Below are 27,663 nucleotides of genomic sequence, written 5' to 3'. Positions count from 1 at the left end.
AGATAGACTGAAGCCGAAGTCCAGGCACTTCTCAACCTTTATGCTAAAAAGGAAATCCAACATGTCTTTGAAGGAAACAAGTGAAACATGATTAAGTATTTCTGCTCAACTAGCGACATTGGACATCAACCACACGGCAAATGCTAACACTTTTTCGTGTGCCGTTCACTCTCTTTGTATTAGAGTTCTAATAACATATTAGATAGAAATGTTAAACAGATCATAAACTAATGAAGATGGAGAATGGGGAGCGTTGAGTGCTCAGGCTCTTGCATTCTCAGAGCCGTCAAAACAAAAGTCCACCGCGCCATCAAAATAAAAGTCCTGCACAACAACCAGAGCAGCAGGACGTACAAGTAAGCACTTACGCCACTTCAGAGTTCCAACTGGTGGTGCAAATTCAACCAGGAAAATGCCCCTTGTAAAGAATGTATTTCTCGGAGGACAAGTACTTATGGTTGTGTACTACTTTTTGTCCAATGAAATGCTCTCTAGAATGAAGGCCCCAATACACTTCAAGCGAAGTTGAAAATTTAAAGAACGAACTGGTGTGGCATAATTTCAAACAAAATCTGGCCAAAAGTGTTTTTGTAGTCAGCGCAAACTTTTTGGAAAACTTTAATATTATGTACATTTTTTGACATGGAAATCTTTTTAGGTTCATTTGTTTACTCAGTTTGACAAGGCCAGACACAAGAAAAACAGTAGGCTATACTACTGCACAACTTTTTTACGGTAGAACTCCTGTTTACCCCTGAGTGAAGAACGAAGAACAACTTTGCAGAGAACTTTGAGAAATCTCATTGATGCAAGAACCTTTTCGGTAATTTATTTCTGAAATGTTAAGCAAAACACAGTGTAATAAAATATGGTATGAAATGAATCCTTGAGGTATTTGCTAGTAGCTTAAAGACAAGAGCAAGAAGAACACATTACACAAATTGTTTGTTGCGACCATTTTTATATCTTCTGTGCACAATTTTGTGAGTGAAAATTAATAATCTTTTCAATGTTTTTTTTTTCTCAATGAAAAACATCATCATCAGTCTGAAATAAAACAATTCACTCTTTGCCCTTTCATAGGCATAAAGAGGAAAAAGTGAGGAAATACATTTGCATCTTTACATCAAGTCCATGTTTCATTCAGTTCTCAATCACAATCATTCCATGTCTTCTCTCTATATATTTATATATATATATTTTTTTTTAGTTTGTAGGAAATCAGTCTCTGGTCATTGGAAACAGAAGTCCCAGGCCATAAGAATCGGAAACAGAAGAAAAGGTCCTTTAACTCCTTCTATACGTTTGTCCATTCATTCTTGCACTTTTTTGTCTTCACCCTCCAGCGGTCTTCCTCCCTTCATCCAAAGGGAAATCGAGGAGGAATACAATCACAGTCTGATCTGAGGAAAGAAAACAACAAAATTCCAGCGACACACCTTTGATTCCCCCTTTAGTCTCTGAGGAACACGGGCAGAGGGGCGGCAATATGAGCGCGTGCTTTTGAACGTTTCTGCTGTCGTGTCGCGGAGGGCACACAGTAGTCGATAAGTGGCTGACGATGACGGCAATGATGGTTGTCATGGCGACTGCGTGGGTGGGCTGCTCTGGGCGGAGCTTGGAGAAAGGGAGGGGCTACAACTGCCTGGAGGGGCGCCGGCGGCCCGTGAACTGACCCCGCCTGAGGAACTCTCCAAACCCTCAGAGTTCTCCAACATCTCCTGAATGAGAGGAGGCATGGAGCCAGGAATCTCCATCTTCAGGGTGATCACACGCTCTGCCCCTGAGAGAGATGAATCATGTATTTAGTTTTCAAGTAGTCACACATGTGTTTTTCTTATAGTCTAATAGGGGAACAAAAGAGTAGGATTATGCGAGTGAATTTGACTCACCCTTGGCACTGATGCTCCTCAGGTCGGTAATCTTCATCAGCATCTTGGGAAACATGTGAGGTTTGTGCGGCCTCCTGTTCCTCACGTAGATCTTCAGTGCTTCCAGAAGCGGTTCCTGCAGAACATCCACCTTATCGGCTTCTTCCAGGTCCTGACGATCTGCACAAACCATTCATATTCAGCTCACAGGATGTGGTATGAGAGCTTATATCACAAATTCAGCAAATATTGGAGATGGTGAATCTCATGAAACCTGTGAAAAATGTTCAGGGCTGCGTTTCCCTAAAGCATCGAAATCCGAAGTAGATCGTAGAACAATTGATACCAATGGTTTCTAAGATCAACTTAGCTCACGAGGCTTTTGGGAAACGTAGCCTAGGTCACTTTCATCCCAATATCAAAAGAAAAAAAAAGGAAAAAAGGTGCCTAATGCCATTTGATTTTTTGCATTGTGACATTACCTTTATAGCACTCAATAGCATTTTCTCCAACAACCATGAATGAAAAAATAAATAAATCAAAACAACAACAAAAAAAAACCTAGAAAATATTAATATTAAAGAATACATTATATGATACCTTTATGCTGTTATATTATTGAAATAGCGAAATATCTATAAAATCATTTTAGTATGTATTTTACAGCCTTTAAAGGAGAACTTGAGCTCATTTTTTTGTACATTTGGAGTGCTGTCAGTACAGAGAACAACGACAAAAATCAGTGTTGCCTACACCGTGTTATCCTCTTTTTAAAATTTGCACCCTGTTGACTTCAATGGGGCAAGTTTTAAACCTGCTTTTAGCCTCTTAACATCCTTGATGTGTCATTACAAGTGCACAGGTCATGTGAGTGATTCCTTCGGAGTGAACGCGGGTGAATCTGACTGCAGTAGATGTGAAAGATATGCATAAAAAAAATGTTTATTCAGCCAGCGCACATACCTGTATTTACATCCTGTTTTCGGTCAAAGTCCACAGTAGTCGATTGTCGAGTTCACGCGCATAGGTACCTATGATCACGCGCGTGAACTCGACAATCGACTACTGTGGACTTTGACCGAAAACAGGATGTAAATACAGGTATTTGCGCTGGCTGAATAAACATCATTTTTATGCATATCTTTCACATCTACTGCAGTCAGATTCACCCGCGTTCACTCCGAAGGAATCACTCACATGACCTGTGCACTTGTAATGACACATCAAGGATGTTAAGAGGCTAAAAGCAGGTTTAAAACTTGCCCCATTGAAGTCAACAGGGTGCAAATTTTAAAAAGAGGATAACACGGTGTAGGCAACACTGATTTTTGTCGTTGTTCTCTGTACTGACAGCACTCCAAATGTACAAAAAAATGAGCTCAATGTTAAAACTGACCGGAGTTCTCCTTTAATTATAATCATTTTTAGAGACAAATATTTTTACTGTAAAAATAAATGTAATAATTTTACATTTAATATTTTAAAATATTATGTAAACATATTTATTGTATACTACTGTTATATATTATTTAAAGTATTTATATACTCTTAGTGTTATTGTAAAGCCTTTAACTATGATGATTTTAGTGTAAAATATTCTTTACTTTAAATGAATGCATTTAAATGGAACAAGTTTTTTTAATGCAAAATACCATTTCGATAACACTTTACTTAAAGCCTTTATGCGTAATGCATTATAAATGTATTCATATTGTATTCTTCATAAACAATTGTAACCAAAGTTAAAATGCATTATATTTGCAGATTCATTGTTACATCTGAAATTGGTTGTTTGTCATGTGTTTTAATGCATTATACTTTCTAAAGTTGTGTTCAATGAATAGATTAGTATTATAATGTATAAGAACTGTGGTTACAAATATCCATGAGACCATGCAATGCCTTATAGGGTGTATTACAAGGCATAATTAATGCATTACAAATATTTTTATAATGCCTTATATATAAAGTTTCTAGTTAAATATGACCTGGACATGTTTGCATGAGATGCACGCTTTTAAACAACCTCATTTCTTTTTTCATACACAGTGTTTCTCTGAACAACATGAGTGCAATACCACCATCACACACTGTGTGGCACTAGAGGTCCATGTATCAAAAGACATGAGACGCTTGGTATGTTTGGAATAGCCAATGAATGTATATATATGATCATATATATGATCAAAAAGACCTATTATATTTGTCAAACTAGAACAATGTACCATACCACTGTTTTAAATATTTATAATTGCAGGTGTACTGTTTTAAAAAAGATACAGTATTTAGTGTACTCTTATCTGGGGTCTAGGATCACTGATATTAAAACACAATTATATGTAAATATAACAGTCTATTTAACAGGTGTAAAACTGTAAGTCAGAATACAGTGTGTGTGTGTGTGTGTGTACCTCCACACAGCAGGCATATAGCACTGAGCAGTCCCGTCTCTGCGTCATCCATCTCTAGCGGTATTAGCTGACTGGCGAAGGCGAACACCAGGTCTGTTAGCGGACCGAAGCCAGCGTTGTGCATCTGCGTTCGGTTCAGCGTTAACCCGTCAGAGAAAGTCATGGTGTCTTGCTCAGGCGTGTAGCGGGTACAGATCCTCAAAATCTAAAAGCAGTGAAACAGAGAGGAGACGTGTTTGCATTAAACTGGGATGAGGGAAATTCTACAGTGGTGGATAGTGGAGAAAGTGCATGGATCAACCTTTGTGAAAAGAGTACTTATTGTGGAAATTAATCAGATACTTTAAACAAATGTACTTATTTGTGAACTGAATGTAATGTTTTCAGACATTAATTGCATGTTATTTACAATAAGGCACTACCAGAACAATAAACTATTAGAGTTTAAATGTATATTAAATGCATAGGTGAACTTTAGAGTTCTTTTTTGACCCACCTCAGTAAGAGTTAACTATATATTTATATGTAATTTCATATATATATTTCTATTGTCTTTGAAGGTTAAAGTTCACTGCTGAATGTACTGAAAAGTATATATTTGTATTACACATTTTTAATGATGAAGTTGAATACATTTAAAATATATTACCTTTAAATATAATCAAAAATAACACACTACAGTTGAAATTATAATCAAGTACTTTATATCAATATACTTTTAGTATGTTTGTCAACACATCCAAATAAGTGTACTTTTTTTTTAAAGCATGACAAGATTATTAAAACAATAATATGATCTTTAAAGTAAAACTTTTGATAGATTAAGTGTTAATAAGCAGTCACGTAAGCATACTCTTTTAAGTACATTTAAGTGCCTTTTATTTTGATAATATTATATTATCTGCAAGCAGTGTTTGTTAAGTTACTCAAAAAAGTCATTAATTCCATCTTCAACAGTGTAATTAGATTACTATAATGAGTATTGCATTACTTACTAATTACTTCCCAAATCCCATATCAACCTCGACCAGCTGAACAATACAAGAATAGATATAAAACTGCTATTTTAATTCTTTCAAATAAATAATATAAAAATGCCTTAATTATTCTTATTCTTAAAATGTATGTTTTTAATGTTAAATGTTTGTTTTATATAGAATTGTTCTATAGTCTATACAATTACATCAGAATTAAATAACCCTTACTTTATTTTTTCAAGGGAAAATAACTAAATTGCTGTGAATAATTACTTACTAATGCATTACACGCCACCCTGTCAGCAAGTACAGTATTTTAAAGATTTGAACATTTTAAAAATACATACGTAAAAGTACACTACAAGTGTGCATTCAATTCAATAAAGCACACTTCTTTTTCACAAGGGAATGCTTGTGGGCTTTGAACCTACAACCTTCAATGACTCAAATGTGACCCTCAGTCTATATTCAGGCTTCAGCGGTGTCATGTAACCCGCAGTAACTTCCGCACCACTGCAGGCTTTGTGAATTTTGGACTCGTTCTCACCAGTATGTCGAGGCAAGCAGCCTTCAGCAGTGTGATCTGGTCTGCGATGGTGAGGGTGGTGAATCCCGGCAGCTGTTTGGCGAACTCCACCGTCTTTATGATGCACTTTGTGGAGAGCTCGCTGAACTTATCCCACAGATCCACGTCCAGTGCCACACGCCGCTCTGAGCTGTTACTCTATACACAGACGAGGACAAAATTCAGGTAGACTAGAATGCTATGGTAAATGTTTAATAGCAGCATCAATAATGGCTGAAAGTCTGGCACGTGAAATCTGGCCATTAGCTTTGGTGAGGTCTGCTTGTAAACACAGGAGCAGAATCAGCACAGAGTTCTGGGAGTTATTGACAAACTGAGACACGTATCTGTAGTTACAGCATTGATTCATCAGTCAGTGTCAGCTCATTAGTTAAAAAGCCAACACATAGTCAAAACAATGAGGTCAAATCCTCACAGATGAAGATTTTATCGGGTTGTGAAGTAGTCAAACAGCCACAGTACATGTAATCCAATGATTTTACTAGGGTTATATATTTATCATGCTCTTAATGATATCCAATGCATTTCTTAGGATATTGCTTATTTATATTAATCAAAAGAACCGTCATTTCTGAGCTGCAAGATTGATCATTAAAAGATCTCAATTTCGATGCAATCTTATTCCTAAACGACAATGATTCGCATAAACCTTTGCTAAGTAGCTACAACCACAGTGAACATTCAAACCTGTGTTTGGCACTGCCACTGCCCCAGACATGTATAGGTATGAAACGGCTTCACAGCCACACGGTATCATTATTTCTGTTACAGTAATTCAAATGTCGCCAGAAAAAACTGAGACAGACTAAATCCAGAAGAACTGCGGGAACGTCTCCGAGAAGCTTGAAGAAACCTTCCTGCAAAGCTACCTGAAAAACTATGCGCAAGTGTACCTGGACAAAAGCCGTTTTAAACGCAAAGGGTCGTTACACCACATATTGATTTGAATTAGTTAATAGAAGGTAAATCGATTCAATTTGTGATTTTATTTTTGAAAGCATTCTCACTTTACAGCATTTTAACACAAGTGCCAGTACTTTTCACAGTACTGTAGCTTTGCAGGAAGGTTTCTTCAAGCATCTCGGAGACGTTCCCGCAGTTCTTCTGGATTTAGTCTGTCTCAGTTTTTTCTGTGTCCTCATGTAATCACAGACGGACTCGATGATGGTGAGATCAGATCATACCGGCTGTTGTCAGACTCCTTGTGCATACACAAATCTCACTGGTTTATTACAATTAATGTCAAAAAGAATGTTTGGAAATGTAAACTGATATTTCCTACTGACACACTACAGCAAAATATATAAATAACTGACTTAAAACCTTTTTTTTTTTGTATCATATATAATTTTTTTTGTACCATATATATATATATATATATATATATATGTGGCATGTGATGAGCATCGAACAAAAATGAAGGATTTTTTTTTATTTCTTATAACAATAATAATAGTGTACTGTAAAATAAATAAATTGAGCATTTAATAATAACAACAACAACAATAATAATAATAATCATAATAATTATGTCTTTGCTTTCAAAAGTTAAAACAATAAAACTTTTATTTTGGCGGAACCAGCATGATAGACCTAAAATAAATTACAAAATTACAAGTCAACGTGAACCAAAACTGTTTTATAAAAAAATATTTTATGTTCCGCAGAAAAAATGTATAAAAATTGGGGTGAGGGTGAGTAAATTATGACAGAATTTTTATTTGTTTGGGTGGAATTTCCCTTCTCTTCTCTATCCATTCTCAAAACCCTCTCTTTTGCTGACAACAGATTTATAAACAATTCTCGTTACAAAATTGGGAATATGTTTGGAGTGAGTCGGAAATGATGGAAATCCATGCAAATACGGAAAAATCACATCCCTGATTGATACTGCATTTAATCATTTTCAATGACACAGACCAATATAGCAAATATTTTTACCAAAACGTAAATGAATATGAAATGCCGCACAGTGATTTTCAGCTGAATTTTTTTTGAGTGATGATGTGGGAATATATCACATTAAAGAAGTTAAATGGGTTGCAAAATCATCACAAATCCTGGTGAACATTCAGTGCATCACGCCGGCCTCGCACACTCTTACCGTGGTGTATTTGCCGAGTTGACACAGCGAGGGGAAGGTCTCTTTGTGGGCTTTCCTGACTCTGTCAATCATCTGCTCTGTGTCTGGGCTCAGCGTGTAGCTCTCTGTGCATTCTTGCTTTTTATCTTCTTTCTTCTTCTTATTCCTGTCGTTCCTTACCGCTGCGCAGACAGAAAGACAACAAAGATCAGTGCTTGGCCAAGCGAAAATCCACCAAGCTGTTCGATTTAATTTTCTATTTAACTTTTTAAAAGGTATTATTATTATGATTGTATTATTATTTATTGAACATTGATATCTTTTACAATATTAAAAACATTCAATCCAATTTTAACAAATTCCATCATCAAGTTTGCTATCACAGTGAGATATGTGGCCATGTCATTTCAGTATGTAATGAAGTGGGCAGAAGAGAAAATATCTCAAGAAGACAGATAGGAAAGAATGAGGGATGAAAGGGCCAAGAAAAGGAGAGAAAACTTGCATGAGTAGCAGTGAAAAGGCCGTTTGAGATGCAGTGAGCAGCAGTAATGGAGTGAGATGAGACAGACAGATAGAGGAAACGTGTTAGAGCCAACACATCACATCTGTGAAGACAAACCATGAGGGGAGGAAAGGCGAGAAAAAAAAGTGTTAAGGAGAAAAAAATAGGCCAAAGAATCAGAAATGCCATTACACCCCCTCCATCAGTACCATCTCAAACACTTTCTCTCACTTTCTCTCTCTCTCTGCAGGGTGTGTGTTTGTAGTTTGATGAATAGAGCAGGTGGATGAAGTCGTACATAATGCTGATAGATCACCACAGGTTTCATTAGACCCAGAGCTAATCTAATCTCATTATATGACACACACACACACACACACACACACACACACACACACTGTAATACCATGGCATTATTTTCCTCCCAATCTCTGCTAGCGCTCAGACCCTCGCTGCATCCCTCTCTCAGGCCTCTGGAGATGCGGAATTAATTCCTAAATAAAAGTGGGCTATCTTAACGTGCCTACATTAGCCCCAATGACAGATTGGCACAGCGATCATAAGCCGCAAAACACAATTTAATGAAGTCATTAAAGAACTATTAGCCTGGCTGCGCCATCACTCAAACACAAGCATTACTGAGAGACCTGCAGAGAGAAAGAAAGAGAGAGAGAGAGAGAGAGAGAGAGAGAGATCGGGAAACAGGTCTTTCTCCAGCAGTATGATGAGTATTTTGTGTGTGTCTGGAAAGGTGATTTTTACACACCGGAACATCTGACGATATGGCCAGAAATATGCTGACGAACAGAAACATGGCCAGAAATGTGATCTAATCAAGTACGCAAACGCCAGCTGCACAGTTCTGTTATATATACTTAGCATACGTTCTTGCATCGCTCTGGCGGTAACAAACCCATGGGGCCGATAGAGATGTATGGCTATTAAAACTGATGTAAGTAACTTGAGCTGCATTATGAACTGTGCTTTGACACATTTCAGACTAAAACAAATCGCTGCTGGAAAAAATACACGCAAAAACATGGCTGATAGGGGTGGAAATATCAGTTTTGAGAACTAATTAATTAGGATTCTTTGCTAAATGATACGCTGTAAAAAATGATAGTGATTTTAATGGTAAAAGACCGTAAAAATGCTACAGTGAAAAACTGTTAATTGGTTAACAGAAGGTTTCAGTTCTATATATGGCGAATAACTGTGATAGATCTAACCGTACATTTAATGTAATTTTACAGTAAAATACCATTAAATGTTACAGTTTTTGTAAGTGAAAAAGAACAAGTCATTGTAATTTACAGTGGAAAAATTTAAATTCCCCTGCGTGACACTTCACATTTGATGTATTTTTGTTGAAATAACTAAGTTTTATATATATAAATTATATATACGATAACTATGTATTAACTTTCTTCTGGAAAAGCTGCTTATGATGAGCTTTGATTCATCATGTGACTCTCATCACCACTGTGATTGGTGGTTGTCAGTGTATGACAATGGTACAAAACAGATATTAGTACTTCAATAGGTCGGTAAATTAACATTTTATCAGATAATAAAATACGTTTTTTTTGTCTGTAAAAAAGTCTGTAAAACCTAAAATTTTGCTACCGTATTTTTTTAATGGTAAATTTCTGGTACTGTATTTTTTTTCTTTTTACCGTAAATTTAACGGATTTGTTTCTACAGTGTACAATTCGACATGGAATCATGATTCAAATCAAAATGTTTGGCACGATTCATTATCATTTTCAAAATATGCTGAAGTATGATTTCAGCGACGCAGAAAATGTGGATAACGATATGGACTAGTGTCTGTGAATATTATACCGCAAAAAGACCGATTTTAGGTTGTTCTGCGTGTCTGTGTGAATGAGCGGCACAGTTTCATCTACTGCACATTCTAAAGCATGGTTGACAATTAAGTATTCCTACTTAAAGCATTAAAACATAATTTTAGTGAAAAATTAAATGAATGAAAATGCATCGGCGCATACTGAGGTGATCCTGGTACACAAAAGCAGAGGAAATAAAGGAAGCAGAGATGTATCAACATAATTATTTTTCAAACAGCAGTTTAACCTAAATCCAATCCTATTCAGATTTTTGTATTCCAATTAGAGCTGAAACGTCTCGTTGTCATAACTGATGATTATGATGACGTATGATAATTTGCACTAGAGAACTATGTCACATCAAATATTATTAGAGTCACACTGAACCATATAAATCGCAATAAATGCTAATCATAAGGGGTTTTCTTCTGATATTCATTGTTGCTGCTAACACTTTATAATAAGTATAGTGTAATAAAGTATTTACAAATAATTTGAAAATAGTTCATTAATAGTTAATAAACTGAAGGTAATACATTAATAGACTATATACACATTGTGGGTTCTTCATTCATTGTCACTGTATTTAACAAAGTGTTATTGTTTAATTAGCTCATATGTAAAGAGTTAGACAATGCTTTGTTAAAAACATATTGACTGTAAATAGTTATAACTTTAGATTAGGTTACGGAAAATGGGAAAATGACATTAAGTGCTTAAAACCAACCGTTATTAGACATTAATTATTAATGAATTATTATAAAGTGTTAAAATGTTTATGGCTCCACATTTTCAAGACAAACATTTGTCTTGGTGTGAACAGGCCTTAACGCCCTCATATGTCTGTTTCAGGGTGTGTGTGAGTGTGTTGCATGAGGTTCTTGACAGGAATAATTTGAGAGGAGAAAATTAAAGCGCTGGCAGATCGTCCATCACAAAGATGAAATTCAATGAAAGGATAAAAATGTCAATGTTTCCTCCCTCCGCTCCCGCTCTCTCCACTCCTCCTTTTTTCACAATCTCTACTCCTCCTCAGCAGCACCAGCAAATGAGTTGTGAGTCTAATGCATTTGGAGCAGAGCGAACCCAGCATGCTGTGCTGAAAATCAATGCATGTGTGAGTGTGTGTGTGTGTGTTTTATTACAGATGTTTTGTGCGTTCAAATGTATGCAGGAAGTGAAGTGTGAAAGTGCCGCTGTGCATCATTTTCTAAATGTACTGTGAGTCAAGAGGTGTGAATTCATAAGAACCCACTTTAATGAAACAAGTGTGGGTTGTCATTGTGACTGATTTAATGGGTCATCTGCACCCTCGCCATGATGCTTGCCAGAGGCCCATGTGCTGGATCTGTCAGACTGGCCAATGACATTAAACTCAACATGCACATGATCTCTGAAAGAAGTACAAATATCGGTCACTAACCCCTGAAGTGCATGAAGTCTGTTTTAGGATCATTAAGATGTTTCGCATGACTGTAATGTCTCATTACTGAAAAAAAATTGCTGCAATGTCTATTTGTGTACTATTGTTTTTGATTAGTTTTTTTTTTCCAATATATAATAGTATCAAAATATGCTATAGTGATCGCATTCACACGAAATATTAAAAACTTGTGTATCCCGTAAAGTAATGTATTAAATCTAATTGTTAAATCAGGCTGTATAGACACTAGACAAGTGAAGGATGTGAATGAATGATTGGGAGAGATCACTTGTGAATATTAAATATTAGCCTCTCTTTTGCTCAAATGGGCCTCAAATCAGAAATATTCTTTCCTTTTAAAACACTAGTATTTATAACCGGTGTCTTGGTGCACCGTATGGTCAGTACACCCCTGTTCAATGAATTTTTATTAGCCAATGTTGCTTTACCATTTCCTTTATTTCTTTGCAGAAAAATTACGGAAATGCAAAGTTTTCTTGATTTTGTGTTATATTCTGTGATTGCAGAATCACGAAATCCTGGATGTGGATTTGATAGAAATGTAATGAGAATTTTGGGCAAAACTGTAAAAAATAAATAAATAATCATACATTTATGGAATATATAATTTCAAGTGATGTCAAATTATTAAAATCTTGAATTGAATGAATTAAATATTTAAAGCACAGTCAAATTAACTAATTGCAATATATATATATATATATATATATATATATATATATATATATGCGTGTGTGTGTGTACTTGTTTTCATGACAACTGAGGACATTTTTATGATAACACACCTGCAAATGAGGACACTCGGGAAAATACGTGATTTATGAGGACATTTTGGGGGTCCTCATTTTTCAAATGGCTTTAAAAACATACTAAGCAGTGTTTATTTAAAGATGTAAAAATGCAGAATGTTTCCTGTGATGGGTAGGTTTAGGGATAGGGGCAGTGTAAGGGGATAGAATATACAGTTTGTACAGTATAAAAACCATTACGCCTATGGAATGTCCTCACAAATCACATACACATGGCTGTGTGTGTGTGTGTGTGTGTGTGTGTGTGTATATATATATATATATATATATATATACACATACATTATATTATATTAACAAATTTTAATTTAATTTAATTTAATAATTAATGTATTTATTTTTGCTTTTGGGGTTAAATGAGAGCCAGATATGTCACCTGGATATACACACACCCAATGATCAGACCTGACATGGTATTGGATTGTTCCTCTCCCTCCATAAAAACACACCATTTGTGTTTCTTTCTGCAGTGGAGATTCACACCCACTTGATGGTGAGAGTGTGTTGGATCTGTCCGGATGATTTCTGAACAAACACACTCACAACACATTCACAACTTTTGCTGCAGATCTGTGAGAGAGTGTGTATTTTCACACCTCTCCCAATTAACTTCTCAATTCTGACAGCGCCTAGCAGAGACGTGTGCTCGTATAGCCAGAGGGAGGCATGATTATGATTATGTGTGTATGTGTGTGTGTATTTTGGCAAGAGTACTTCAGCTGTGGAGGGAGCATTTGTGATGCATCACTCACATTCTTTGGACATCCCCACTTCCAGGCACTTCTGCAGCCGGCAGTATTGACAGCGGTTGCGGGTGACTTTGTTGATGATGCAGTTCTTCTCTCTGTGGCACGTGTAGACCATGTTCTTCTGAATACTTCGCCTGAAAAAACCCTAAACACAAACAACACAATGAGGACAGTGACAGACTTCAAGAGATGCAAGAAAACTCCAGTCATGTGTCAAAACAAATCCACTTCCACATGGTGCTTCCTAGTACAAAACCGAGAGACAATAAAGATGTTGTCGGTGCGTGTTAGGACGTTGAATGTGGTTGATTGGTTTTTAGGATGTTGCTTACTGACCAAAATCAAAAAGTCCAAAAAGCCAACCCTTTGTCACTAAACTCCTTCAGTTGATTGGATTCTACAGAATCAATTCTACAGAAATGAAGATATTTGAATGAATTATGAGAGATTTCTGTAGCTCTGTTGAAAGTGTCAAAAAGTTCATTAAAGGAGAACTCCGGTCAATTTTAACATTGAGCTCATTTTTTTGTACAATTGGAGTGCTGTCAATACAGAGAACAACGACAAAAATCGGTGTTGCCTACACCGAGTTATTCTATTTTTAAAATTTGTACCCTATTGACTTCAATGGGGCAAGTAGTAAGCCTGCTTTTTAGCCTCTTAACATCCTTTAAGTGTCATTACAAGTGCACAGAAAATGTGAGTGATTCCTTCCGAGTGAACACGAGTGGATCTGACTGCAGTAGATGTTAGAGATATTAATAAAAATGAAGTTAATTCAGCCAGCGCTCATACCTTTGTTTACATCCTGTTTTCGGTGGAAGGCCATAGTAATCGATTGTCGAGTTCACGCGCATAGGTTTAGTACCTATGATCACGCGCGTGATCCACTCGTGTTCACTCGGAAGGAATCACTCACATTTTCTGTGCACTTGTAATGACACTTAAAGGATGTTAAGAGGCTAAAAAGCAGGCTTACTACTTGCCCCATTGAAGTCAATAGGGTGCAAATTTTAAAAATAGAATAACTCGGTGTAGGCAACACCGATTTTTGTCGTTGTTCTCTGTATTGACAGCACTCCAAATGTACAAAAAAAATGAGCTCAATGTTAAAATTGACCGGAGTTCTCCTTTAAGAGATTGTACAAGTAATCCATATACTTCAAGCGGTCTAGTCTCCTGAAAAAAACACAATCGCTTTATATTCACAGGCTTTTATTCACATCTAAACATTGATCAACACAACAAACACAGTAAACGGAAGCTCAAACGTGCTTGCTTTGACAACCATTCAGAGTATACTTCAGTTTTGACGCTTAGGTTAAGCCACAACCGAACGCATAGGCCTGCAAGTAGACTCCATTTGATGGTGTGCGGGAACAAAGGTGCTCGACATGCACAGCATACTAGAAACTTTCATCCTTGCTCAGTGTCTGAACTATTTTTTTCCAACTATTTATATATTTTTTCCTGTCACTTCAGGGTTTTTCCTACATTGAAATTTTTTTGGCGCCCGCCAAAACGATTTTTTGTCCCGCCAAAGCCTTATTTGATCTGTAATTGGGTTTTGTGAGTGAAGCAGGCTACTGACGGAGTGACGGAAAGAACGATCACAGCACCGCGCGGATTCTTATATGCATCGCGATGCGGACGTGGACGATTCTGAATCGATTCACAAATGTCAAAAAAATCAAACCTCTGAAAAAACATAATATTGACGGAACGCTAAAGGCGGAACTCTAGCGGACGTGCAGTGCGCGTGCAGTATGTGGCGCGCACATAACAGACTCGCGCACTTAACAGACGCATGATGGCTGAGCGCCAAATTCGAACGGCACCCTCTTCGTTAAAAGCTAGCGTATGGAAAATTGGCAATTTCATTGTTACCTATTTAGTATTTTTTGTATGAAAGCTGCTTTCAGTAGCCTATTTAGTTTTCACATCAATATGCTGTAAACCGATCTGTTATACGTAGCCTACGTTATACTGCCCTGCAATATGTGCAATGCCAGTCACAAAAAGTTACATTTTGACTGTGCTCTCTGCAGATGTTCATTCACTTTTTTTGTATAAGCTGTTTTTGATTGTGGTATACAGCAAACATTTCAAGTCATACCTCTTTATTATTTAGTTGTGAATAAGAGAGGCTTTGTATGTTACTAATTATTCAGAATATGCATAAGTCCACAAGCATTATATGAGAGCTGCTGGTACATCATTCTATATTTTTGAACGAAAACTGTTTATGATTTTGCTACAGCAAAATGTTTTTTTGTCTGAAGGATTATATTGCTCATTGGAAATAACAGGAGGATGTTGGTTAGAAGTCTATTATTAAATGCTAGAGATTCAGAATATGCTGAAGTTTGTATTAATTTACTACAACGCTAGTACAGGCACACATTTATTTTCATGTTGGTTCTTTGCAATGTTCAAATCACTTCCATTTGTTTTATTAATAAAATTAATATAGGAAGATGGAAGTAAGTTCGTTATGGGTCATCATAAATACTATGCTTTAAAAGTACCAAGTAAAAAAAAAAAAAACGTTAATAATCGATAATCGTTACCCTCTGAATCGTAATCGAATCGAATCGTGAGATATGCCTAGAGATTCCCACCCCAATCTGAAATGAGAAAGTAAGTGTGCTTACCTAATTTAGCAAGAGTGTTTAGTAAAATTTAGCCTTAATAATCCACAGTATGTATAGGCCTATGACAATGTGTAGTAAAATACCTAAAAAAAAAAAAAAAATCACAAACTGTTTCTTTGTATTTATTTTAAATTTAACATTTATTGTCAATATTGGGCTTGCGGATCATGTGGGTACTAGGGTACTTTTTGCTGTGTGTGGATGACCATGTCGGTCAGCCACCACCGAAGACCAATTTTGACCCAGGAAAAACCCTGCACTTGAAACTTGCAGTGTAGCTATCTAGTATCTTTACCACATAAAAAGTTGAAATTATGAGTAGCTTGACAAAGAAGTAGTTAGCCACACATCAAGTTACTAACAAGTTCATGTAGAAGTTGCTACACTAAGTTTCGGTCCTACTTTATTTTAGGAGTCTTTGACTGCTGGGTACTTGGGTCAAAAAAATTGTATTGTTAGGTAAAATATATGTATTGTGTTCATGTTGTATTTCAAACCACTTTTGCTGCTATTGAGGTGGGATACAGGTAAGGTTAGTTGAAGTCCCCCTGTGGTGAAAATCAAGCTTTTAATGTTGTTTATATGTCTATGTGGTGTTTTTTAATATGCTTTACGATAAAACCACGTGCAAATGCATATGTCAAAACAATTGCTGAGTATTTTCTCCTCAAAACTGCAGTGAACCAAAGACAGTCTCAAAAACGCGGTTTGAAATCGCTGGTGTTTCTGATGACACAACCTTATAACCAATTACATCAACTTGTGATCGTCAACGAGTGGATCTCTGAGCTGGTGCGAGTGAGCGGAAGCGGGGCTCATTTGCATATTCATTGAAACACGTATACTAAATGAGGCAAGGGTGTAGAGCTACATTCAAGCTATTTTAAAGATACTTAATATAAAGGGGAACTTTAAAGATACTTAATATAAAGTGGGTCCCAAGTTTCTAACAAAAATAAATGGCTAACTTCACTAAAGTTAATGAAGGGAGTTATATATTCTCAATTCTAGAACTGTACAATCATGTTTTAAAAAAAATTGCAAATCACAGCATTTTTCAGTTGAGACGCTTTGCTTGCTATAATACAGAATATCGGGGGAAGTGTTACTAGAATCTAATTTCACAAATAGTTTGTTTCTGTATTGCATAAAAATTTTGATACAATGTAAAGTATTTGATCTGGCTCTTGTTTTAATTTATTTTGTTCCTTTATTATGCTTGTTGTTACTTGTTGTCATCTGTTGATGGTTTTCAAGCAGAGTGTGGCGGTTGGTCAGTGTTGTATTTGTCCCGCCCCTCCTCAACTGTGATTGGATGGCTGGGTAAAAAGTGACATTGATGAGCGCTGCATTTTACCCAAAGATGAACATTCTTCAACTGTCGGTGACCGGGAAAAAAAAGGCTGAGAGCTTAGCGCTCAGCGTGAAATAGAAGCTCAGTGCCTCGTGACGCTGCTGGCGTTTTAAAAACACGGCACTCCCATTGAAAACACTGGGAAAAATGCTTTAGCGGACACATGGCCTAAAAGTGAGATATCAAAATGAACCACATCTTTCATTGGTCTTTAAAGTGAACCATCAGATATACCATCTGATATATTGCTATAATGGATAGGATATGAGAGAAAGACAACATGGAACAGTGCCTTTGATCATTATTACTCTATCTTGCTTTGTTGTATGGATATGTGTGAATAAAAAAATAAATTTGTGTATAAAAAATAAATATTCATTCAACAGCTGTACTTTTTTTGGGGGGGGGGGGGGGGGGCTTAGCAGAAAATTATTCAGCTGTTTTATTTAGAAAACATGACTACTAAGCTAAATAAGTACTTGCTACCTCTGGTTGCAGCACATGTTGTGTGGGTGAATGAGAGTTGGCCGAGTTTCTCACCTTGCAGCCCTCACAGGCACTGACGCCATAGTGATACCCTGAAGATTTGTCCTGACACACAAAGCAGGGCTTATAGACGCGAGGAGGAGGGGGCGGAGAGGGTGGGCTCGGGACGATCTCCTCTGAACTCGTACTCTGGGTCTCGATTGCTGTGAAAGAGAGAGAGTTTATGGGTCAATGACTTGATACAGACTGTGACGTTAATACACTTTTTCTATGATAAAAATTGATTTTAATAATTTTTGTCGAGCATAGAATCAATAATAAAACTTGACTCTATAGATTTTCAAAAACCATATAAGACCAGAAACTCAATCTCAAAGCATGCTGAATAAAGCAAACTTTCCTATTTATCTAGGAGGAACCCCTAATCCTGATCCACAGCACTGCAGTGTGTGATTGGGAACATTACAAGAAAGATCAAAGACACAGACGTCCTGAACCAACTGCGCTTCTGTCAGAGAGACAGATGATCTGAGCGCACTGATGATGGAACGCATTCGTGCTGATGATAATTAGCCAGCCATAACACATCAAAACAAGAGATAAACACTGTTAAACATTGTTCAAATCACTGATGGGAGGGAGAACAGATTCTAGATGTGTTTCCTGCGGTGTCAGCAGTTCCAACCACAACCATCTTTTGCATGTTTAGTAGTAATAATAATAATAATAATAATAATAATAATAATATTATTAATTCATTTGTTTCTAATTGTTATTTTATCTAACAACAATTGTTTATATTAGAGCAACAATACTAAAATAATAATAGTACTAATGATAATAATAATAATATAAAAAATAATAAACAATATTTTATTACATTTAAAAAAATTATTTAAGAATTATTATTTTTATCATTATTCTTATCATTATTATAATTACTTTTTTATTATTAAATAATAATTATATTATATTAATAATTCTATTATTATTATCAATTTATTAATTATATTTATCTAACATTATTATTATTATTATAATTTACTAATAATAGTTATATCTCATTTTTATTTTATCTAACAATTATTATTATTATTATTAATATATATTTTCATTTTAGATTATTATTAATTTTAGATTATTATACTATTATTAATAATAGTTTTTATAAAAAAAATCGAATTAATCAACATTTTTCTTCTTCTGATTACCATAAACAATTAAAATAATTGTATAAAATAATTGTGAAAATTGCACAAGTAACTGCTACAGCAAAAAATCCCATAACAAATGTCTGAAAAAAATCATTAAAAATGTATTGTGTCAGGAAGGAAGATTTACAGAGCTGCTTTACAAATCGCATAATTATACAACACTAAAAATACGTATTTCACAATTGATGGTAATGTACTTACTTTTGAGTGTATGTTAAGACAGAATGCCATTATTGCAACATACTATAACATCATAAAGATGTGTCTTTATACCATCATTCTTTATAAAAAATGGTCTCAAACTCCTCTGTGCTGTTGGCAATATCAGCCAAAAATGGATGGATGACATTTTTTAATTGAAATCTTGCATACTATTTACCAAAGGCAGTATGCAAATTAGGGTCCAGTCTCTTGCACAATTAGACATGCCTTACACATTTTGTTAATGATATCATAGTGTTCTCAACAGGACACAGCGTGTGCATTTCTGTTTATAGAAAAGGTGGAGAGGGTATCTGAGGAGAAAGTATGTGGTTGCTTCTCTGGCTGGTTTGGCTGCAATTTCCTTCCTGTGTGTGTGTGTGTGTGTGTGTGTGTGTCCCAGCTGTAGCAGAGGGCAACTCAACTTGTGAGCTGAAGTTAAATTTAGAACTCTTATTTACACACCACTGCTGTCTGCCCCGCCGGGCACATCACACACACAGAATGACTGCAGACGCATATCTGAAACAGCATCCATACACACAGAAACACCAGCACACACTCTCTGTCAGAGCGCATGTTACCGCCCGTCTCTGTGGGCAGGAAATACTCAGAGAGACGTCCTGGAACAGACTGACGGAATGAAAGGCTGACTCAGCCGCGGACACAGAGAGAATAAAAACGAGAGCAGGAAGGAATTGGAGAGAATGGAGGAGAAAATCAAACAACTGGAGTTTAAACATGTGGCTATGACAGCCAAGATAAGCACATACACACACAGAGCCACATCGTTGGGCAAAACATCCGGGATGAACGAAGAGCTAAAGGCACATGGTTTGTTTTGAGTGGGCAAATTGAGTGTATTAAACACCCATGCATGAAAAGAGAAGAGTCCACTCAAACATGAGCTAGACCAAAAGTCTATAAATGCCCGATGACCAAACTCTTGTGCTTGAATTTGGCATAAAATGGAAGATGCGATAGTCTTTTCTTTCCTTTTCTAATGTATATCCAGATGAAACTGCTTCTCGAACAAGAAAAAATATAGGGCGGGAATTGATTGGATCATTAGATGGTTGAGGTTTGCTGTTTCTGTGATCTAATGTGATTGACAGGTTGACCCGCCCTTGTGTCGATGACATCATCAGAGAACTGATGTTGTTGCAAGAGGGAAGGGAAGTTATTTTGATTAAAGAATACAAGGGCACATGAATAAAGAATAAAAAATGTGCATGTATAAATAATTTATAATAAATTCTGCAATATTCCATAAAAAAACAATGGAAAATTTTTCAGGCAAAAAAAGGTGCATTGTCCATTGTCAACCAAGCAGCTTTCTGTTGGGCTGTGCGGCAAATTCACGCGAAACTCCCGGTCGTGCAGATTATTACTGATATGACTGGATTTTGAATTTTCACTGAGCAATGGTCACTGTGATCGCACATTTAGGATGGGATGATAATGATAATCAACCAGATGCTCACATTTTCGGAAGAAATTGAACACACAATTTTCATTCCGACTGGCTTGACAGGAGTTTTAGCACTTGCAGTTACTTGTTTTATGAAGAGGTTATTTACAATGGTTTTAAGGACATTCTTGTCAGGAAGTCCGTTTTTTTCTTTAGAACAATCTTAAGAAAAAAGATAAGAACATTCTTAAGAAATGTTTTTTTGGGGGGGGGGGGGGGGGGGGCACAATATAAGTAGAAAATAAGAAGAAAACAGCAGTTACAAAGAATTGAATTCTTAAGAAGTTTTGTAAATCAGTTAGCCGATTAGCTGATTTTCATTTTTGAACATCTTTGATGAACTTCTGTCCTATTTGCAGATATTGGAGGCAGCCTGTGGGATAAACTCTCGTGGCTGTGACAATCCCCACGGAGGTTCAGAAGAACTGACAAACCGCTGTCCTGCTCAGTTGCAAATGTTTTCCTCAGCAAAAAGCCCATTATTACACATGTTTTTTTTCTGTTTTTCAGTTAAACTGTGGCTAATGACTAAAAACATAAGACAACAGATATCAACTTTCCCATGCCGTCACAACCTTCTACTCCAGTTTACAGGCAGTCCCGCCCAAACTCATGCATTGGCCAAGTCAAATGTTGATATGTCGGTAACTCAAGCAAACAGAACAATGTTTTGATAGCATTACAGAGACAGTGTGTTCACTTTTCAGAGTGTCAAACCTATGAATGGCCAGAAACGTATTTTAGAACACGATAATGACTGGCATTCCTTTGTGGGGATGTTGAAAATGTAACGTGTACTTGAATTATGAAGTGAATTCTGAACAATGTGTAAAAATGGGTAACACTTTATTTAGATGGTCACTTTTGAACATTCTGTTGACTATAAGTAACTTTGCAACTATATGTCAACAACCTCTCATTAGAGTATTAGTAGACTGTCTGCTTAATATCTGCTAACTCTTTATTGTGATGCTCCTCCAAAAGACATTCTACTGACTATAAGTAACTTTGCAACTACATGTCAACTTAATCTAACCCTAACAGTCTACTGATACTCTGTGAGAGTTAGTAGACATGTACGTAAGGTGCAGCGTTACTTATAGTCAACAGAATGTGTTAAAGGGACCATCAAAATGAAGTTAAACCAAAAATTGAGATTGAATAGCTAGAATCATTTATATTCATGTGTTTGTGTATAGTACATTTTGGACCATATAGTTGTCTCTGCACAACAAACTGGGATAGGAGAAAGTATTTTAACACTGAAAACAACACACACACACACACACACACACACACACACACACACACACACACACACACACACACACACACACACACACACACACACACACACACACACACACACACACGCACACGCACACACAAACACACAAACACAAGACAAATTCAGTCTGACACATAATAGCAACAGCACAATTACATTTTTAGGGGGATCAAACATAAAGTCTTGCTCCCCAGATTCACCAAATTTAGATTGTGAAGCAGGAAACCACTGTTGGATATGAAATGATTTGGCATAAAAAATACCCCAGTTTGGTGCCACTGCATAATAGTGTGGACACTACAAAGAGGACACCCACTACATCAGAGAGACAGGCAGAGAAAGATGAATGAGGTGAGACAGGGATAAATTGAACGAGAGAACTGTGTGTGTGTGTGTGTGTGTGTGGTGTAGTGTTTATGTCAGTCTGTTCTCTCATGTCTACTGAAGTACACAGAGAATACACCACATTAGTGCTCAATAACAACCCCTCTGCTGTCTCTCTCTCCATCTCTTTGTCTCTTGCTCCCTGTTTATCTCCATATGTAAGCTTCAGATTTTTTTTCTTTTGTGAAGCCCTTTTTAATCATCTTGTTTTTCACGCTAACCCTTTATGCCTTTTACTTCTGTTACTAAGAAAATCATTCAGAGATGCAATCTACTCCAGAAATAAATCTTCAGACTGCTGCCATAGTGTCAGGACTGCTTACAGACGACCTTTCCATCCTGATGTCATAAACGCCAAATATTTAGAGGTAACTAAAGCAGAGTATACAGGTATTTTACTGCATCTGCTGTGAATGAAAACTCTTTTATTGAGAAACAATGCCAAGAACATCACAAACTTCCCTAAATCAAGTAATTACACCATTTTCAAAAGTGCTCATTTTAGCAGCTTGTTAACTTATAAACAAACATAAACGCTATATTTTTTCAAACTTTAAGTCTATGAAAATGTTCTGAATAACAAACTAACATAATATATACTTCTGGAGTATATAGTATGTAATTGTATCCCATAAGGCACTATGCTCAAATCTAGCTTGGGTTTAAAGGGATACTCCACTTTTTTCGGAAATATGCTCATTTTACAACTCCCCCAGAGTTAAACAGTTGAGTTTTACCGTTTTAGAATCCATTCAGCCGAACTCCGGGTCTGACGGTACCACTTTTAGCATAGCTTAGAGTCCAGTAGCATTTCTTTCAAAATGACCAAAGAGTTTCAATATTTTTCCTATTTAAAACTTGACTCTTCTGTAGTTAAACCGTGTACTAAGATCGACGGAAAATGAAAAGTTGCGATTTTCTAAGCCTATATGGCTAGGAACTACTCTCATTCCGGCGTAATAATCAAGGAACTGTGCGGCCGTACCATGGGTGCAGCAGGCGTAGTGATATGACGCAGCGCCTAAAAATAGTCCCCAGCTCGGTAACTTCTTCCAACGTGACCGGGACTAAGTTTGTCTAACCTATTAGATCTATTTTTAGGCGCTGTGTCATATCACTACGCCTGCTGCACCCATGGTACGGCCGCACAGTTCCTTGATTATTACGCCGGAATGAGAGTAGTTCCTAGCCATATAGGCTTAGAAAATCGCAACTTTTCATTTTCCGTCGATCTTAGTACATGGTTTAACTACAGAAGAGTCAAGTTTTAAATAGGAAAAATATTGAAACTCTTTGGTCATTTTGAAAGAAATGCTACTGGACTCGTCTGAATCAATGATCTATGCTAAGCTATGCTAAAAGTGGTACCGTCAGACCCGGAGTTCGGCTGAATGGATTCTAAAACGGTAAAACTCAACTGTTTAACTCTGGGGGAGTTGTAAAATGAGCATATTTCCGAAAAAAGTGGAGTATCCCTTTAAAATGCAAAATAGCCCTTTTTATTAGTGATACACCGAAAAAAATATTTTTTTACAGAAATCACTTTTTCATAATAATCAATAAATTAATGAAATGTATTTAATAATCAACACTCAAATAAAAACTGTATGTTTCTTTCAACATACCTTCTGATGTTCATTCATGTTTATAATCGTGCTATAACTAGTATTAAAGTGAAAGAGATGACAGGATCGCTCGAACTGAAGTGGCTACAGCAATGACTGTAAACACAACATTGTTCGATTGTGTTATGAAATTGACAAAATCTGAAAGCTCAGACTTTGTTTCATATCAGAAGTTGCAAAGCACAATGCTTATTGAATGGCAGGCATGGTAAAATATTGTCTTGTTCACGCAAAAATTGAAAACAGCATAGACTAAAAGATCTTGTTTGGTCAAAATAAAGCTTGATTCAAACAGAGAAAACCGGTATAACCCAGCCCTACAGCGTCCACACAGCTGCCATGTTTACCTGTTGTAGCTTATCCACGTTGTGTTCATGAAATAGACACTTTCGCAGTCAAATCCGCCATCCGGCAATTAAACGTCACCATTTTTGGTCAATGCTTTTGGCCCTCCAAAACCATTTAGAATGAATTTTCAGCCAAATATTTTCAGTTGCATCTCTACATTTTATTTCCCAAATAAACACTAGACTCTCTCACTAGCTAAATATGACGCAAAGAAGTCTAATATATCTGGAGAAAGCCATCCGTTAACATTAGCATTCATCTTAATTGCTATAACTTGGCTTGAAGATGTAACATTTCAACATTCAAGAGTGTCATATTCCACCATTTAATTAAAAAATCCCATAAGCATCCCAAGAGGTCTGGGCTAAGCTCAGAATACACACTGACCCTATAACGGCCCGTCTCTCTCTCCGTCTATCTGTCTATCTCTAGGTTCAAGCTGAGGTTACATTCCTAATGTTCTGACAACCAACAAACACTGTAACTCAACCAGTCCTTCTCTCCTCCTAGGTCTCTCTGTTCATCTTTAGGAGCCTTTAACTCCTCTTTCCTGACAGACAATATGTCTCCCTTTCTCTCTGTGCCTGCTGTAATCACCCGTTTATTCATCTATGGGTTCAGGTCTGGGTCTGGGCTTGTTTAGCTCTCATTACGAGCGGCCCAAAGGGCGCTGGGAGAGGACGGGAGGGGGTATTAATCAGATTTGGGTTGGTTAAGCCCAGCTTAAGTGTGTTAGCGGGGTAGAGACAGGCCCTATGGGAGAGCAGTCACACACACACACACACACACACTTATCTCACTATTAGATTATGCACTGCCTTGCAGTGACAGAGTGTTTTGAATGTGAAGACCCAAGGCATTTCTTTTTTGAGCTGATCAAAATCGAACAACCGAGACAAACAGTTCCCAACTTGACTGGGTCAACAAGTGGTACGTCTGTTCCATTCTATTTATGACAAACCAAAACTAATTAACTACCGCCCTGAAAATCAATAGTCAAACATCACATGTACTGTAGAGAGACGCTACTTAAAATAGCAACCATGTTACTGGGTAGAAACTGTAACTAACACGACACCAGTCAATGATATATTTCACAATAGCTTTTATAGTTGGTTATTTTATGAAGAAACTTGAGTCACAAGGGTTGCGCTGTTTGAAATAATCATTTTGAAAAATTTGGTGTCAGTTTAGCTGTGCGATATATCAGACATTTCACAATACATTCACAATGATTTGGCTGGTTAAGCTCTTTAGGAAAGGCCAAATAAAATCCTTCCTTGTCTCGCTTGACAGAGATGCCGGTGCATGGCTGCAATATGCTGTGTTTTCCGCCAACTGGCATCCCGAGGTGTCGAAATACTATTGGGTAAATTAGCAGTGGGCGGGACCAAACAGACCAAAACAAAACCAGACATTCCAACACAGAACGCACATTTCAAAGTAAAATAGCTGGCTTTAGCATTGTTTTTCAGAGAAAACTCAGCATGTTTCATAAATAACTGCAAACATATTATGGTATTTTTATGCTTTACTACAGTTTACACTTTTAAAAAACCCAAGTCATCGTTTGTCCATGGTCTTGTGTTGATGTTTCATGCTGGTGCTTCCTATTATTGTTCCTTGTGTTTATTAAATGTGATTTCACAGTTCATCTGCGTCAAGCCTCTTGAATCTGGATTATCAAGTCAAGCGAGCGCATGACAAGTACTTAAGTATTTAAACTGATTTGAACTTCAGTAGCAAAAATGGCAATAGCTGGAGGCTCAATTCATTTCCATGGATCAGTTCAAATAGTCAGCTTCAATTAAAAAAATGCTCTTGATTTTAAACTCTTAGCACTTTTCATAATAAGATGTTTCAGTTAAAACATAAGTAGGTAAATAATGCTGTTTATAACCATGTATTGATATATTGCTGCATATAAATGAAAATAATTCACTATTATTCATCTTAGCCTCAATTAAGTGAAAACACTTATTCTTTTGAACTTTACATTTATTGTATTTTTATATTGTTTATTATCCAATCCTTGTTGTAATATCAGAGTTATTTCTCAGTATGTTTAGAGCATGTGTTCATGCTGAGCGGAGGAGATTAGGAGACTCCCTGCCTACACACACCTCCTGTTTATATCACACACACGTTGGGTTTCCATGTTTTATGGGCATATTCCATAGACATAATGATTTTTATACTTTACAAACTGTATATATCCCCTAACCCTACCCATCACAGAAAACCTTCTGCATTTTTGCATTTTGAAAAAACATAACTTAGCATTATTTATAAGTTGTTTTCTCTCTCTCTCTCTCTCTCTCTCTCTCTCTCTCTCTCTCTCTCTCTCTCTCTCTCTCTCTCTCTCTCTCTCACACACACACACACACACACACACACTCGCACACCTGTGTTCAGTGTTTCTAGTGTGCATATCCATATCTGTATCAATACTAGACAATGGTCTCAAAGCAACCGACTGATACTTACTTAGTCTCTGCAAATATTGCATAAACGGTAACGCTTTAGATTACAGCCCAGAAAGTACTGCGTAATTAAGACAAATTTACAGCGTAACATTCGGTAATTATAGTCTACCTATAAAGTACTTACATGTAAGTATAAGGGAACAATATGACCCCGCAATGTCACACTTACCCAGTAACTACATGGAACAAGAGGGTAACAAGCACAGCTACATGAAACAAGAGTATATTTCCCCAATATTAAAGCAAAAGTTTAAGCACTTTTGTATAAATTTTGTACATTTCTGTATAAATGCATAGATATGTACCCTGTAATTTTTAAAAACCTTATACAGTATGTATTGGTATACCATTATTACAAAAAGGTAGTGTACTAATGTTCTTGCTCAATTGCTCCCAAATGTAAGATTGTTGTATCATAATAATAGAATAAGTACCCCTTAGTTCTATAATACTTGCAGTATAAATCATTTTTAATTCTCCTGATTGTTACCCCTTTATTCCCCAAACATGTCAATTACATATTGTTCCCTTATACTTACATGCAAGTACCTTTTACACTATAATTACCGAAAGTTACACTGTAAAATCGCTTTAATTACACAGTACTTTCCCAGCTGTAATCTAAAGCGTTACCGCATAAACCTCAAGTCAATCAAGTACCTCAGCACACTTACAATCCCGCTCTAGCGAAAGTAATTTTGTGTGCATCTCATTAGCTAAATTGACTAAATTGTACAATAACTGTACAATAATATCATAATTGATGTCTTAACAATGTGGAAGCTGCCACTTTTAAGAATGTAGCTCACATGCCAAAAAAACTAACAAAAACACATCTTGCACACTTTCACTGACCCCAAAATTCTA

At 36.5% G+C, this 27,663-nt stretch overlaps 1 protein-coding gene across 3 annotated transcripts in view; it reads right to left on the bottom strand.

Annotated features, from left to right (window-relative positions):
• Positions 1-814: 814 nt before the first annotated feature.
• raraa (retinoic acid receptor, alpha a) overlaps positions 815-27,663 on the bottom strand; it is a 193,897-nt gene continuing 167,048 nt past the window's right edge. For all 3 annotated transcript variants that reach the window (XM_084435082.1, XM_084435083.1, XM_084435084.1), the window contains 7 exons: positions 17,834-17,982; positions 13,289-13,430; positions 7,950-8,110; positions 5,807-5,983; positions 4,283-4,487; positions 1,893-2,051; positions 815-1,783 (listed from right to left, as the gene is read on the bottom strand). In XM_084435082.1, the coding sequence (XP_084291208.1) occupies positions 1,581-1,783; positions 1,893-2,051; positions 4,283-4,487; positions 5,807-5,983; positions 7,950-8,110; positions 13,289-13,430; positions 17,834-17,982 (1,196 nt within the window). In that variant the 3' untranslated portion in view covers positions 815-1,580. The remainder of the gene's footprint in view (positions 1,784-1,892; positions 2,052-4,282; positions 4,488-5,806; positions 5,984-7,949; positions 8,111-13,288; positions 13,431-17,833; positions 17,983-27,663) is intronic.

Source organism: Rutilus rutilus (assembly GCF_951802725.1).
Source record: "Rutilus rutilus genome assembly, chromosome: 16".
In the NCBI taxonomy this organism is placed as follows: domain Eukaryota; kingdom Metazoa; phylum Chordata; class Actinopteri; order Cypriniformes; family Leuciscidae; genus Rutilus; species Rutilus rutilus.
Note: the sequence above shows the minus strand (reverse complement) of the source record. Positions and strands in the feature narration are given on the sequence as shown.